Here is a 17,239-nt window from a genome sequence, read left to right as displayed (position 1 = left end):
ACCTAATAAGCGCCTTCTTTTGACAAAATGAAACAAAATAATTCGATAAAAAGCGTTCTGACTTAACATACGCCCCTCCACTTTGCAACGGGAGGCAGACTAGCTGACCTATACCTCGGGGCCATTAATTTCCATATACCTGATAAAGTTGGTCGAGAGCAAATTGACAAAAATAACAAATTCAAGACCGATATACAATTTATTTCTGAGCTGCAAGGCTCTGCATGTCTGGCAAGAACTGCAACAGACTGGTTCTGTTGAGATTACATATCACAAAGACTACACGTCTACGAAGCAGGTTCCAGAGGAATTTGGGTGCTACCAGGAAAACCTACTGCACGTCGGCGAGCTGGATACTCATAGGGATGACATCACCTGGGCGCGTATCAGCTGTACTTCCTGAACGTCAGGCAAAATCGGCCAATGACGTGCTTCAATTTGTTCACGAGTATCAGGGGGAGTAATAAGATTGTACCTATATTTTTGTATTAAATGCAAAATTCCCAGGCCAAAGCTAGAGAATGTCATTGAAGACTCGATCAAATTTAACCAAACACTTGAGAACACAGCATATCTTGATTAGAAAGATTTTATTGAGAGAAAAGGAGTACTTTCAACAATTATTTTGTTGTTTTTCAATGCATATCGGTGCTGTCTTTACATACCTACAGAGTTTATGACACATGGCTGTCGTACAGTGGCTCTTGGCTCGCGGGACTTGCTCAAACCTACGCAAATCTTTTCTATAAAAAGAACCCACTGATTGTTTGGTCTGGCCAATTCACTTTTTACAAGATGTACATGCCACTGAAGTTCTGCAGTAGAGGCCAACAATTGCATGCCATTTTTAAAATTAATTTTGGTTTTGGTTAATCATTTAAACGGGTAATAGCACTTGCCGTGTATGACCTCACTAAGGGTAGAGCTATGGGTGAAGAGGTACTTGTACGTGGATGAATGCACATTTTATTTCAATGAGGATATAATTTGCCCCCCAGCAAAGCTGCTATCAACCTCCTTTATGGAGATACCCTTGGTTCAGTGGTTACTTTATCAAATGAAGAAATACTACTCCCAATTGAAATATACTGGTCAGTGAAGTATGTATTTAAATGTAAAACCTATCGAATTCAAGTTAGCATGTTGGAACAGCCAAAGGGAACTGAGGTAACAATCAACTACTACCATTGCTTTCCATTCTTTTTTTCTTCCTTCCTACTTATTACTTGGCTTGTTTTGACCTTCCCTTTTCTCTCGTCAATCTGGACCCCAACGAGTATGGGAAAAAGACTGAAGCTATCTGTACACCTACTGTTCTGCATGCCAATATCTAAAAAATATCCCAAGGATCTGGGACATAATCATAGTTCATGTATAAAGAAAAGAAATTGAAAACATCCGTGCAAAATGTGTGGGGCAAAAACCAAATACACATGTAAAAATTCACGATACAACTTAATTTATCACTCAAAAAATGCTTGAAATACCACTGTGTCATGGCCACTGGGGACAGCATGACCAATTCATATTGGACTGGGGGTCAATTTGATACATTTCACGCATATTCTCTGTGCACGAATTCTGCTCTTAGCTACTGAGACGCAAATAAATATTTGTACAAGACCATCAGTGGAAGTAAGGAACTATTAAGTACCTTTGTTGTGCGAATACACAGAAAAGCACAGCAAGGTTGGTTGGGTAACAGGGCTGTGTAGTGATGACACCACACTGATAATTTACATCAAGCTTTTCCATTGAGCTAGTGAGGTCTGCCGAGATCCACTGGGCGCCATAGGAAAGCACATACATGTCGTATGTACACAGGCCTATTCCCTTCCCATTCGAATTCAAAAGTAATTGGGAAAAAAATTCAGCATGTGTTTTTGTTTCAACAGTTCCCAGACTTACAAATAAAATACACTTTTGTACTCAATTACCCAAAATACTAGAGAAAATTAGTTCTCTGTCAACTAAAAAAAAATCTACCTAATAAAAACATGAAAAATAGGATGGAAAAGAATTAATTCATTTCATGTCATGCATCATTTCAAGTTTGGGACGACAGTTCATCAATCATGACAGTTCCTAAGCTTAGCTCTTGGACATCCAAAAAAAAAAAAAAAAGACTAAATATCAGACAAAAAATATTTTAAGTCTGCAATTTCTGATCGTTATTGCTAGAGAGTTTTCACTGCCTCCAAATCTTGTGCTGATAGCCAGTCATTTGAAGTGGAATGCTAGGACCTAAAAACCAACCATCCAGCTTGGAAGATTTGATTTCAGAGCGATCCTTGTCCACACCAACAAAAATTCCCTCACAGCACTGAGATATATCATTCTACAGCCCTGACAATCTGTGATTGATGTAGTTGATGAAGTTAAGACAGTGAGGCACTCGGTTTGGGATGCAGGAGATACCCAGGTTACAAATGGCTAAAAAAGGATTCTTAAAAGATGTGTGCAAAATCTAGGACAACCTTGCATACCACAAAGAGTTCCTGAAACAAGTTTTTATCCTATGTGGGGAAAAAAAGACTGACCTCTCAAATTATGTATCATTTGCTATGCATTTATGTTGTACGTTTTATGCTTTATTGTGCCTAGCAGATTAGGAGTAACGATCTGTCACTGCAGCTGGTCACTTTTACACTGCGCATGAATAGCAGCATTATACTGTCAATTCACTCCTTGGATGGATTTGAGGGTTTGCGCAGTCTCATTGCATATGGAGAGGCCCTGACTGGTGCGGCTGGGGAAGGCTGCTGCTGTTTGGATGGCATCGGTTGCTGCTGTTGCTCGGAAGATGATGTGGAGGGCTGTGTATCAGAGACCTCTTTTCCGCTGGCTGAGGCTTGGGCTGAGGGCAGGGGCACAGCTGGTGCCTCAGCTTCAATCTCCACCGTGGCCTGTTCCTGAGCAGGTGGGGCGGGCTGGGCCTGAGGCGGTGGTATGGGCTGGGCCTGCGGCTTGGCCTCTACCTGCAGCTCCAGTTTGGGCTTGGCAGGTGCATGGGGCTGAGAGGCCTGACTCTGGAGGATCTTCAGTACCTGCTGTTGCTGTGCTAGCAGCTTCTGCTGCTGGAGTTGCTGCTGGGCAGCAGTGGTTGCTTGCAGCCGCGCCTGGACTGTGCCTGTCTGTTTTTGCACCTGGGCTTGTGTCTGGGCCTGTTGCGTCTGGGCCTGCTGCACCAGGCGCTGTGCTGCTGACGGCATTGCTGCGTGTCGCTGCTGAGCTGGCGACTGCTGTGTCTGTGCGCCTGCTTTAGTAGGTTGGGCGCTAAGAGTGACCTGTACTGGGGACGCTGACTGTGGAGTACCCTGGGGCTGTATGGAGGCAGTCACCTGGCCTGAGCCTGCTACTTGACCTGACACTGCCCCGCTGGTGCTGCTCCCTTGCGACTGGGCCCGAGACTGCTGGGCACTGGGCACGCTCTGCACAGTCACAGTCTGCTGGGGCTGCAAGCCACCGGCCTGTGAGCTCTTCTGGGCCAGGGCCTGCGCCTGGGAGATGACCCGGGCCAGCTGGGTCATGTTCTGGGTCCCACCGCTTGACATGAGTTGGGTCAGGATCTGCTTCTGGGAGGGGGTCATGACGTGGGTCTGGGACAAACCCCCCATGGACTTGGCCACTGTCAGTAAGGAGGTCCCTGAGACTGTAGGGATGATGGTGACTGGTTTACCAGCCTGCTGAATGGACAAGGTGGCCCCTCCTCCACTGCCTGACTGCTTGACTTGCTGCTGTAGCTGCTGGCGAACTGTGGCCAGCTGCTGAACCTGTAAAAGAAACCAAAGCAGTGAAAACATCCATCACTACAGCAAAAGCAACATCTCCACACTCAGTAACAACCCTACCATCACAACCATTTACTTGTTTGAAAAGGGCAATGGACAATATATTATTGTTCTTATTAAGTATTATTTTTAATTTTAAAAGCAGGTAAATGTGCCATATTATTTTTATTGCACGCAGATGGAAGCCTAGGAGCACACTTTAAATGTTTATGTTTTCTTTGCAAATCATTTCAGCACCCTTAGAATTATCTTTAAATCAATTGCCATGAAATCCCGAGTTCAATAAAAGGGGTACTTGTGAGCTTTCACAATTCTGGACGCTGTTTTCTACCAACCCTTTACCATTGCAAGAAACAAATACAAGCTAAAGTCACCCCGACATTTCAATTGATTTGAAGTTGTGACTCCCATTTTTTAATCTGGGCAAAAGATCCTCAGGACTTTCTCTAATGTTTAAAAGACAAAAGTAAAATACCCTGCAGATGGATAAAAATGTGCATTTAGCTACCACACAGAACAAAGTCAGTGCACCAAGGCCCTGAAAGTTGCTGTTAAAGCAGGAAGTGTGACCAGCCCTGAATGGCAACAGATTCATTCATCAAATGCAGGCCCTGAAAATGTCTTCAATCTTCACCTGGCCCACTCGCTGCACTACTGCGGGGCTGGCCTGGGCCTGAGAGGTCGTGACCCTTTGGACTCTGACCTGCTGTAGTTGCTGTGGTGTCAGCCCGCTAACCTGCTGAGACAGGCGTTGCCGTTGGCTGTTCGTTGTCTGTACAACCTGTTGAATGAAGATTCAAATTTTGCTGTACAACATTGTCTAATCATTATCTAACCATCACTTGTTCTGGAGCCACATCTAAGTTGAAATTTTCTAAGGTTTGAATGTCATGACTGTGTTCAACAGCTGAAAAAAGCAAACAAATCTCTACAGAGACTGCTAATGCACAAAATGCACTGTAGCTGAAATAAAAATATAAAAATATAAAATAATGCATTTGTTAACAAAGCGAAAGTCTAAACAAGAACAAGTCCAGACGCACCTCTGAGTTATGAGAAATGTAAATTTGAAGAATGTCCTTCAAGCACTTTGCACCAGGGGCATTTATGAATGTTGACGATGCTAGGACGGGATAATTTCTGGTATACGGTTTCAAAATAACGCTGGATTATCACCACTTTTGAGAGTGAAAAATGCCGGTAATGCCCAGCAGCCTGGTCTTTTGTTCGGAGTACGGTCTTTTGTTACAGGGCCCTGTTTCCTTTGTCCGAGTTTGGAGACCCCGGCAACACATATAAACCATACAGCTCCAATTTCCGAGTCCCCGGCTGGTAGTGGTTAATCATTTGCTGCCGGGTTCAATTAAAATAGCAGTGCACAAACACAGGCGTTTTCATGATTTTCCGTTTTTCAAAATTCTTCAAAAATTCATTACTTCATTTACTGGACGTTTACACCCACACCAATGACTGTCTGGTGTCTAATCTAATCTGACAGGCAACATCTATTGACACTTGTATATTTCAGCCAGGCCTGCTGTCTTCTAAAGAGAGCCCAGATTGTGCTGCGTTGTGTAATTTTCTTTTGTTCTCGAAACCACAGCTGGTACAGTGCACTCCTGACATCTTTTTGAAAGGGGCCAGGTTGGTGCGCAGTGGTATTGTGTTGCTCAGCACTGCAGCGCTGGAGAGCTTTTGTCAGTGATTGTAATCCTTCGTATTAAATGCCACAAATAGTGGTATAGTGTTTCAAAAATAGGACAGATTACCTCTACTATTGACAACTGAAAAATATTCTTCAAGTCCCAGCAGGTCGGTCTTTTGTTCAGAGTGCGGTCTTTTGTGACAAGACCCGGCTCCTTTGTCGGATTTTGGGCCCCCTAGCTATGCGTACAAACATAAAGTACCCGATCCCTGGTCCCCCCAGCGAAAAGTGGGTTAGATAGAAATACTTTAAAATTTGCCTCTGTTTTGCATGCTTTTCTATGTTCCGGTGGCACTATGCAACTTTTTGATCAACCGTCTTTAAAGTGGGTGGGGTGGGGGGGGATGTGTGTAAAAACCAGGTCAAGCCTGAGATGGAGATGAAGCAGATAACTGGATAAACCCCCAGAGTATCCTGAGGTCAAGTGGCCTGACCAACACTGAAAAATTCTCATTGGGTACCTGACTGGCGAGTGAGCCTGTGACGGCCACTGAGACGGAGGGGGTACTGATCCTGATCTGGGCTGGGCTGATAGTGCCCGAGGCCCCCTGTAGCTGGGCCTGGCTGACCACTGCGCTGCCTGGCTGCATCTTCTGCTGGGCCAGCAGCTGCTGGGTCTTGACTGCCAGCTGCTGGAAGGAATGGAACGCAAACCAAACATTTGCGCTTGTGGTCAGGATTCCCATTATGTGCAGGTGGTTCTTTTTGACGTCATTTGTAATCAGGGAAATCTTGTGGCCACTTTTTTTCCATTTTCCATAGCACTACAATTCACTTGAACTTTGAGAAAAAGTAACATATTGCAGCTTCCGATGGCTGGAGAAAATGTTATCAAGGAAATTCAGCATTCAGTATCTTGAGTTGGTCTTAAACATTAGTTGAAGACTGGCTAAGCATATATTTATTCCCATTCATAAATTCCCCTTTTTTCTAGTCAGAGAGTTAAAAGAAGTCAATACATGATGGATTTCCAACAATTTTGTTCCAGAATTTTCATTTTCCCTAAACACCCCTGTCCATTTTATGGTATATTCCTTGTGCAAGTTGTCAAAAAAAAATCTCTTTATATGGACTTGGTGTGTGCATGGTGAGCCACGTGCACACAGACTCTTGACCAATCGGAGTTGCTTAACTGTTTTGTATCCAGGTGCTTTAAGCAGTGGCCATAATCGCTTCTCAGCCGGCAATATGAAATGTAAATACACGGTCAAGCTGCACGTTGTTGAATATGGAAACTGTCCGAGGACTTTATGAATGGACATTCAAAGTCCCATGCGAATCTCTCATTCTGTGTTGTGTGAAAACACTCTTGGCAAAAGCAGACGGGGCTCACTTAGGAAGCTGTCTTGAGCTAGGCTCTAGCCCTTTCTACTTCACCCCCATGCCCAAACACACACATACAAAAGGAAACCACTCACCAACTGCTGCTGCTTGGCCTGGTGCTGCCCCTTCTGGGGCAAGTTGATCTTGGACACCATGCTAGGGAGGGTCAGGGGCTTCATGGGCAGTGTGGCTGCACTGCCAGTCTGCTGGGCCTGGCTCTGCTGGGCTGGGCCCTTGGGGGTACCTCCGCTGGCTGCCCCGGTGGAAGCCATTGCTGCGGGGCTGACTGTCAGCCCACTCAGGGTGATGTTCTTGATCCCGGCCACCGTGGTAAGGGGCACCGTGGTGATGGCGGCCGACGTCCTCTTCTGGATCCGCTGGCTGGCCAAGAATTGGTGGCGCTTGAGCAAGGCTGTCAAGTCCTCATTCTTCATGGGGCGGGTCACGGTCTTGCCCCCTATCTGCACCTATGAGAAGTAAAATACATTGAAAATAGATACTTTACACAATTCACAAGGGATCTAGATTGTTAGGTTTGGTCACATTTACACAATCCATGAGAAAATCATGTAATGTTGTAATAATTGCTGACTTGCCGCATTTGCTGATTGGGTGCCAAAACCTCCAATGCTATAAATATGGAGAGTGTTGGGCATGTGATGCTGATGCAGATACACTTCCAAACAAATGCAAGGGAACTTTGGGTAGCTGGGGTGGTCATTCATCAATGCCAACTGACCTGTGCTCGTGGCTGGCCAGCCTGGGTTAGCTGTGGCTGGGCGAGGGTGGATGTGGCGCTGACTGCTGCAGCCACCTGGCTGACCGTCACGTTGCTGGTGGGCGGTTTTTGGCCAGACTGCAGCTGCTTCTGCATGGCCTGAGCCTGGGCCTGAGCCTCTGCCTGGACTATCTTGGCCTGGGCTTGGGCCTGGGCTTGGGCATGTGCTTGGGCCTGAAGCTGGTGTTTGGCATCAAAGAGAAAAAGTGTAAGCTGAAGATGTGCGTAACACAGCACAATATCCCCGTTATTAAAGACACATTTTCCTCTCTTCGTACACTGACATTTCCCTGTTCCATTTCTATGTATTCAGCATTTTTTATACATTCTCAAAAGAGCCGATGAAGAAATGCCTCGTATCTTTCCCAGAGTATCTGTTTTATGATTTCTACAAAATGACACATGAGAGATGGAGCAATTAAAACAATCCAAATAAACCTCAAGAGGTAACTCAATACACTGGGGGTAATTGAAATTGTTCCAGTCTTGTTTGAACACTTTATATCATCGAATTTAAGACGGAAAACACAAGTTATAGGAGATTCTGTTTCTCGTTAAAGCCCTTTTTTTGGTAGTTACTGACCTTGATTTGTGCTTGTTGCTGTTGCTGTTGTTGGAGCAGGGCTTGCTGTTTTATGGCATGCTGCTTAATCAGACCGTAATTGGCTGCCAGCTTAGCTGTGTACATAAAGGATAGGATATACTTCAAATGACCTTTCGGAGACAAGCAAGGGCCCACGATAAACCACAGGACAGAACTGAAAAATGCTTCTTTTTAACTCACAAGCCTCTTGGACAGCCTATCAGAGAGCAGCAGCGTACCTGTTATTGTGGCCGTGCCCGTGGGTGTACTCCTGGCCTGGCTGGCAGACCCCGCAGATGTGATGACTACCTGGGCCCCAGACGTGACGGGGGCACGGACCTGGCTGGTGATTATGCCTGCCGAGCTGGGCAGCGAGACGTGGGCAATGGTGGTACGCACTGCCTGGGCTCTTACTACCTGTCCCAGTGAACTTGGAACCTTGTTAGGGAGAAAAAAAGGAAAAAAACTTAACAAATGCTAAATAATTAGCGTAACTTAATTTCATACTCAAGAACTTCAGCACATTTGCAAACAAGAGCGTACTCCACAGCAAAATTTAAGAATACAGTGCAAACAATGAACACACTTACAGCGGTGATAGCAATGACATGAAGTGACAAAGAAATGAAGGTCAGTAGGCTTGCTTTTCATGGAGAAAGAGTGACTTTTTTTTAGATTTTTGCAACTGATAGTTCTGTAAAGTGTTTAGTGTCCAAGAAGGCATCCATCTACAGCAAATTGTTTAGGTTTATGACTGGACGCTTAGAATTACTAGATACAACACGTGTATCAGATGCACTTACGGTGGCCATGACGGGTGTGGCCCCAGAGATGGTTGCCATGGTCCCCACCTGCTGTTGGCTCATGCGCTTGTTGATGTTGGCGAAGGAGTTGCCTGGGATGGCTGTCACCACACCGGGGGTATTGACCACAATGCTATTGGCTCCGCCTGTTACGCGGATGGCCGTGGGGCCCAGCGCAGTGCGATTGATGGTGCCGGGGCCCGCTTGCTGGAAATGCGGAAATGGCAGCGAAATGGGAGTTGGTTGATTAGTGGAATGAGTGCAGACAGAAGCCTGAGGTCAGCGCAATGGAAAACCAAAAGCCTAACGTCCACAAAAGTTCTGACACAAAAAACAGGGAAACTCAGAGCTCGGCAAAGTTTGGGTCTGTCTTGACAGTTAGGATACCCTAAAAGGTTCACAAGATAATCTCAAATTGGGAATTTGTGCTACTTTACTAGAAGTACCATGCGAATGGTACAGTTGTGAAACTTCACCTAGGACCAATGCATGCTAACTGAAGAACAGCCAGTACCAGTTTGTCCACAATGGAAAGGGAATTTATTTTCATCAAAACACAGAGTCTGGCTATTACTACACAACTGAAATCTCCATCATTCCCTTTATAAGTTTCTACTAGCCTTGTCTCAAGGTGTCGATGCGGATTCACAGACTGAATTCCCGATGTGTGCAATAAACAAAAGTATGAACTTGTTTGCGCATTGATTTCATTGCTAGTACGGTGTACGTGTGAACGGCCAATGTCCTTACAGCGTGCGTGTGCTGTGCCTGCACGCCATAGCACTTGCAAGTATCGGTGCTGGCACGGGAGGACCCACTTGTGGTGGAGTGGTGCAATTTAGCATGTTTTCAGCATAATTCGTTCATTCTTAGCGAGATTTTTTGCAAGTTCCATTTCAAGCAGTGGATTCCGTTTCAAAGTGTTGATTCCGCAAATTCTGTTCGTTTTCCGTGACTGTGCAAAATCATTAGCTCTACAAGTCTCTTGTCAGATTTGTGTACAAGTCCTCCTTCCGGGGGCTTGGCTCCCAGTTCTCTTGTCTAATAGCTACACTATTTCGGACAACCAAGCTGGGCTTGCGTGGAGGTCCACTGACAAAAAGGTTAGGCTTAGATACACAAACACACTTGGAGCAGAAATGTGCTGAGATATGACAATATCTGAAATTATATGCACAGCATGGTACTTGGCATTCTCACAGATGAGAATCATGAAGAACAAAATAGAACAAAATACAAGTGCACAACAAAGCACTACAGTTTTTGCAATGTGATTAGAGTTATGAACCACCAAGGACTGACGACTGAAACATCTCAATGAAGAAACCCTCTAGTTACAGGAGGGTTTAAAAAGCCCAAGGATAACGGAATCCCAACTTATTTAAATGAAAGCTTAGAAATGCAGGACATGAAATCTAAACTCAAACTTCCAGGACAGCTTTGCCAAATATTTTTCAAAATCCTACAGCATTTAGAACACTACAGCAAATATTTTCTGGGGTTAACTTTCAAGGGACATCAAACAGAGTAAAGCAACAGAGGCTGAACCCAACTGCACTGGCCAGGCCTATTAAAAACCTGGAAAATTTTGAAGTATGGCAAGATTTGGGTTAAGCTTTACAGTGACACCTCTTCACTTCATCAGTTTAATTACATTAAGCAAGCTGAGAAACAAGTTCTTTAGCTGTCACACTCACAAAAAAGAGTACAATCTCAGCACAGCAGTCACAAAGAAACTTAAAATTGCACGCCACCACATTGTCCACCCTTGTACATTAGCTTGGGTCAAGAGTTAAAGTGAAAGTGAGACAACGAACCATGACCGTTGCTGTTGTGGCTGTGGCTACTGGTTGAGCTACTGCCGCCGCTGCTGCTACGGCCTGTTGCTGCTTGGCCTGGGCGTCTTGGATTCGTTGTCGCTGCTGTTGCTCCTGTGAAGCCTGTAACCATAGAGATGTCCCACCAAAGCAACATGTCATGTGGAGGTTTAAAAATCTAATAGGCAACTTGAGTTCCTTGTTTTCCTACTTAATTTTCAGGAAACATTTTAAAAACCACACATCTTCAAAGGAACTCTAGCAAGGGTATTCCCTTGTGGTACCTTAAAACTGTACAGCAATTTTTTGGTATCTGTAGTCTTCATGACTGTTGAACAAAATTCACCAAATAATTACTGCCACTAAATTATCTATTAGCAGAAATGCATTAAGAAGATATCCAAAGATATACAAATCTTTTATACTAGTGTTCTCCTTTGCTTTTGGGGGAAAGTTTGAAGTCATGTAGAAATAACACCTGTTGGGATTAAAAATAAGCTTGAATCGTTTTTCGCAGGCACCTGGGAGGTGAGATCAGCTGAGGCAGAGGGAAGTCTAATGAACCTTGGTCCACTGAGGTGAGGCAAAAATTGTTTTGAAATTGGAGGACTGGGCCGCCGGAGTTTAATACCTTCTTTTCACGGGCAATCCTCTCAGCTCTCTTGGTGGCTACCTGGGTGGGTGACATGGGCTTCTCGTAGTTTATACCGTGATCGTTCAACACTGCACTGTGCTTGGGGTTCTTCAGCAAGGGATTGTTCAACCTGCGAAAGTACCACATAATTCATATGCTTTCACAAAGGCAAGGCTTACAACATGAGGGATTTCAACCATCTTGTTGGAACAGTCACAGGCAATTAAAATTCAGTTCACTTCCCAACGTTGCACTTTATATGCAGGACAGTCATCTACAGTCTGACCAGTCAAACTCAATCAACATACAACAGTAGGCAACTGGTAGACAAAGCCAGCTCATCAATCATTGACACAGCACAGCTGTATCAACGTATATCAACAGTCACCGCCAGTCAATTCTGCTTCTGTAAGTGAGGGAATCTAAACTATTGAAAACAGTCACTTGGCTGGTTTTCACAGACAGGACTTTTTGCTGAATGCACATTCTCATAAGAGGATCTATCAAACTAGGGTCAATCCCAGTTGCAAACACCTCTCAGGAACTTAAACACTCCAAGAAAGCACTCAGGTGAGGCTGGTGATTTTGATGCAAATTCGGTCTTTTCATTTCTTGGCAACACACAAAAGCCAATCACCATATATACAAGAGCCAGGGTATGCCTTCTTTCACCGTGTTTGCTCAAGCGTGGGCCGGGAATAATAGCTGAAAAGTGGGCAGAGGATCTCACTTTTTATGGCGGCTCTTACCATCTCCCGGCGTGAAGGGGTTAAAAAGTAACAATTTGGAAATAGTGTTGTAGTACATGTATCTCCTGCTCACAGGCTCTATTTGAGCAGAAGGCTGAATAATTATCAGATCTGGAGATTGGAAAACAACTGTACTCAGACCGTGAAATTCAATCCACACTTCCACAGGATTCCCTCTGTGGCCGAAATTTACAATGGACATTGGTGCGCCGCTGTGCGCCTTGTGTGAGAGAGGAATTTCCCTATTCATACTGCTCGTTAACATAATAGTTATGGTCTGGGGGCAGCGCTGCGCCGCGAGTAGAGGGTGGACAGGTGACTTGGATAAATGCGCTGTGGGGTGCCGCAGCGGCTTGCTGATAAAAATCTTTTTGACATCGTACCTAAGTAAGGCTGCAAAATGTGCCCTAACAATGAGCCATGGTATTTGAAGAAAGCAAGGTCATTCGGGAAAAGCATGGGCGCGAGTCCACACAGGGCAGCGCTGACAGATCAGACCTTGGACACACACTTTATTTTATGCATGTGCAGTTGGAACACCAAACTGGCTCACTTTTCACTTCATGTACAGGCAAATATGGAATCCAAAACCTTCGACCTCCACGCCCGCCTGACCCATCAGTCGAACACTGTGAACCGCCTACTTACACCTGTTTGAGGTAGGGCTGTCTCTTGCCGATCACCGTCTTGAGCAGGTCAAACTTGTTGGAGTAGAACATGGTGTGGGAGGCGTTGCCGTCCTGGGTGTGGAGCTGGCTGGTCTTCATGGGCCGATTGTTCTTGGTCTGCTGGGGGAGGGAATCCACGGAAGATGTCAATGACGGGCCGAGATTGGGAGATGATGAACAGCAACGAGAATTTAGATATTTTGCAGGACTGAGGACATGCAACCTACCTGACATAGCTCTACTTGGGGCTTGGAGATCCCCAGAAGGGTCAGACCGCACAAAGACTAGTTTTCCCTACGATAAAGGCTTACAGAGGATTTAAGAAGGATTCTGGTACACATGCCTTGGGCTGAAGATCAGACATGAAGTCAAGCCTTACCCTGTATATCCCCTTGGACTTCTTCTGCTTCTTGGGGTTGGTGTCGTAGAGGATCTTGCCCTCCTCCCGCGGGATGATCACACTCTCATAGCGGTGGCGGCACTGCTTCGGCGAGCGGTAGATGCGGCTGGTGCCATTGACGATATCACTGACCAGGTCCCAGTTGATGATGTGGCCTGGGACAACGGCCTGGAGAGTGAGCGGGAGCTCCTGTAGGGCTTGGACGGCCTTAGGAGTTGGGGGGAGGGTTAAGGGGGGGAAGGGAGTAATCAATCGGAAACAAGGATTCCAAAGTGAGAATGGGGAACAAGTTGGGTGAGTGGGCTTGTACGGTTTAACTACAGAGGATAGATGTGCGAGGGGAACCCAGATTTTGTCACATCCTTGATAGTCAACCTTACTCCGTGGGGGTACGTTAGGATCAAGGGAAAACATAATGCCTTGTCCTCAGAGATACAGCAGTTCCCCACTGTGTGCTGTGTGTGTGTGTGTGCAGCTAGTAGGGTCGGGAGTGATAAAGTACTGTGGTCAATATTCCCCCAAGTCCAGTAAATTTACTAAGCTGATTTATGTTGTGCGAGTAAGGCTGGGAAAATAGGCAGTCGGAGTGTTCAGGTTTTGAGTACAGATACGAATCTAAGCAATATGGGGCCAAAAATAAGTTACAAAAGGGTAAGAGTGCAGGAAAGGGATTCCAACCTAAGTGACGGTGAGTTCTGAAAAAATTACTGCAAACCCGAAGCTGCATGCCAGTGTTATACACTCACTGAAAGTCTCGTAAAGCCTGGGTGCTCTTTGTTAGATTTCAATTTCACCATACACTTCAGTACGCTTTCGCAAAAGTGCATGAACTGCCTAAAAATTTACAATTTCTGTTGCATTACTCTTTGGCAGAGTTGACTTGTTTTAAGTTCCGGGAACATTCCATTCTAGTGGAAATTCCACAAAAATTTGGCTGTGGCTATATGTATGTGACTATTCACAGTTGTGTATTCAGCAAACTCACTACTGTAGTCTGAACATGTATTTGGCACAGATATACACTCAATTTTCACACGTGGCCTTCCATTTAGACAATAGATATATCCAAGTCGAATAATATTTTCAAGTAATTTCACCTAAACCCCTCTTTGAAACTGGTTGTGCTTTCCTCAAATCTTTTAATCCCTGAAAAAATAATATCTTCATGATGTCCACAAAGCATCGACATCCAACGCTAATTCGGTAATGGGACCCTTTGATTATCTCAGATGAGAGATGACAACAGAAACTGACACACAAACAGACAGATAGGCCACACAGCACACCTGCAGCAAGGCCCAGTCCTCGTTTATCAGCCACTCGTGCCGGTCGGCAGTCTGCATGTCCGTGGAGGTGGCCCGGTGCACAATGGGCAGCGGCTTGACCACGGGCTTGCCGGCCATGGCCCGAAGCTTCTGCTGCTTGGCCTCCCGCCGCATGCGCAGCAGGGCGGCCGAGGGCCGGTTGAAGAGAGACTGGGGCGGGGTCATGATGTGCGCTGTGTGGTGGGGGGCCTCACCCGACTTGGTGTGAGGCTTGATCTTGCGGATTCCTGCTCACAATGAAATAAGAAAAACAACATTTCCAACTTAACCTGTATCTTGGTTTTAATAGGTGGACCTGTTTGACCATCTATGGAATATTATTCATTCATTTATCCGAATTCATTCATCCTTTTCCTTTCATTTCTGAAATTACTTATTTTTTACGTTAACTTGTACTGCGCTGATCATTTTTATGGAAACGGTGCATTATAAATTTTCAATTATTAATCTTGATTCAAGCTGGATGTGTGTACAAGGACATCAACGTATGTCGGCCTGTGCATTCAGCATAGTCATTGGGAAGTCATATTTTGGCCTACCAATCTTGGTCAGATGGACAGTGTATGTCAGATTTGTCATTTAATTGATATCAAATGACCAAAACATATCAGGGAGAATACTCCTGAAGGCTAAGCAAATGTACTTGTGTGAAAACGTGCATTTTTTTCGAGGAATGCCAACTACATTTCTCTCTCTCTGTACACACCCTTCTTTGGCTGAGAGTCCAAAAACTCAACTCTGGATTAATTGACCTTTTATTTCAGCTCTCAGGCAGTCAAAAAGTAGATAGTGCGTGTCCCATTCTTTTCAATAAATGAGCCCATACACTTCCAATCAATTCTCTCTCGCATGTGTAAACACCTCCCACTTAAAACGTCCCTTGTGGAGCAACTATGCAGTAATGGTACCTTGTTCTACTTTCGCCTTCTTGTGTTCTTTCTTGACGTAGACTTGGGGCAGTTTGGATTCCATCATAATGGTGCTTTCATACATCAGGCTGCACGAGTAGTCTATGTAGATATCATTCTCATCTTGGGGTGGGGTGGGCGGAGCCCAGATCTGCATCCAAATTTAAAATGTAGGCGGGGCCATGAGATTCTAAGGGCTTTAGGAATTGAGACCAAATTAGGGTTATCCGGGGAGCCATCTTGCTCAATATGTTACAGCATTTTGGGTTGGTACCTTGTCTCATTCCAACTATTCATCTATTGTGCAACAGAGGTGGCACTGTGTAGTGATCTGGACGGAAAATGTAATTTTATGTTAGACACGTTCTTCACCAATTGTATATTATTCCACAGGATTATTCGCTTACTCGAATTGCAAAAAACCTGCTTTTTTACAGCTGTAAGCAAGGAATGAATGCTGGAGCCATGAAAGGCCCAGACTAGCCAGTTATGTGCAAGTCCTAGGCTGTCTCTGAAAGCTGAAGCCATAGCCACTAAATACTTGATTCAGACATAGCCTGAGACCATCAAGGCCTGGGAACTTACATGCACATGGACCGAGTCCACCGACAAGCATGGGTGGCAGTCAGAGCTCACAAGGTTTTCAGTCTACTTTTCAACAGAGAGTAACTTTTAGTTTATCAGCAGGTCTATGTACTAATGTCACTTCATAAACACGTACACTGTCCTATGGGGCCAAATTGGTCCACTGTGCATAAAGGAAAGTGCATAACGTGTGGCATCACAAGTCCTGAGATCAAATTTCTAGAACCAGATGTTTTTAAACAAATCTTGCACCAACTGTGCCTAAAGCGGAAATTAATGTGATGTGAATGCATCCCTCCCCAAGAAAGCACCATGAAATATAATGAAATGGCTAGGCAGAGGTTTCTTTCACCATGAGCTGTTTTGCAAAAATTCTACATTTCACTTACCGGCATAATGTCATCTTTGTTGGAAATGTACACCTACGTAGAGAAAATAAACAAGGCATCCAAGATAATTTCAATATGTCATCATGCATACCAGCAGTGGTACACAAGCCATTGAGTAAGGCTCCATCTTCAAATTCTTCTTCATAATTCAACATAGATTCATCTTCTGGCAGACCCCAAATTGCAAAAACGGGACAGAAAATGTTGTCAGGTAAATGACAGTGATGTTACACTATTTGGGTGGTACATGTCTTTAGTTCTGGTACTTGACTTGCCAATCAAATGAACATCTCCTTGTGTGCTTATATGGTTGTTAGTTTACACAATGTTTTTGTACCCATTTGACGATGCGTAAATGTAACAAGAATTGTGGGCGGTCCAAACTTTTGAATGAGACAACTCCATGGAATGTGTTCTGATTCATTTACGGTATCCAGGCCTTGCACCGGTTTCTGTTCACTACCAGCCAAGCCTGGGGTTGCTCTAGCTGACCGGGCAAATTGAGAAGCAAGATTTTTTAGCCTGCAGCAATTGTTACTTGTGACACCCCCAAACCCGACCCTGTACGGAGTATAATGATCACCGAGTAATTCACAGGGAGGGGAATTCATGTCAAATTGTGGAGTCCATTTGAATTAACCCTAGGTGAACCATAAAAGTGCACTCTCAGTCATGACCAGAGATTGAAAAAGAATCCTATTAAACTCATTTCTGCTTTCCTGGTTTCCTGTCCAACAACTGTGTTTCCAATTTCTTGCCCCTTTCTTGGGCATGAGCAGGT

The 17,239-nt window shown here is 44.8% G+C and overlaps 1 protein-coding gene across 1 annotated transcript; it reads right to left on the bottom strand.

Moving 5' to 3' along the window:
* Positions 1-573: 573 nt before the first annotated feature.
* Positions 574-15,641, bottom strand: LOC147798125 (uncharacterized). The gene is made up of 14 exons (XM_087140673.1): positions 15,485-15,641; positions 14,538-14,803; positions 13,231-13,458; positions 12,832-12,971; positions 11,432-11,564; positions 10,801-10,923; positions 8,984-9,190; positions 8,420-8,618; positions 8,181-8,275; positions 7,559-7,777; positions 6,915-7,286; positions 5,958-6,128; positions 4,426-4,572; positions 574-3,773 (listed from the first exon to the last, which is right to left on the bottom strand). Exons 1-14 carry the CDS (start codon positions 15,639-15,641, stop codon positions 2,682-2,684), a joined length of 3,549 nt encoding a protein of 1,182 aa, XP_086996799.1. The 3' UTR covers positions 574-2,681.
* Positions 15,642-17,239: the final 1,598 nt, after the last annotated feature.

Source organism: Acanthaster planci, linkage group LG09, assembly GCF_054643075.1.
Source record: "Acanthaster planci isolate LZ-2023a linkage group LG09, COTS_SCS, whole genome shotgun sequence".
Lineage (NCBI taxonomy): Eukaryota > Metazoa > Echinodermata > Asteroidea > Valvatida > Acanthasteridae > Acanthaster > Acanthaster planci.
This window is presented reverse-complemented; position numbering and strand designations above follow the sequence as displayed.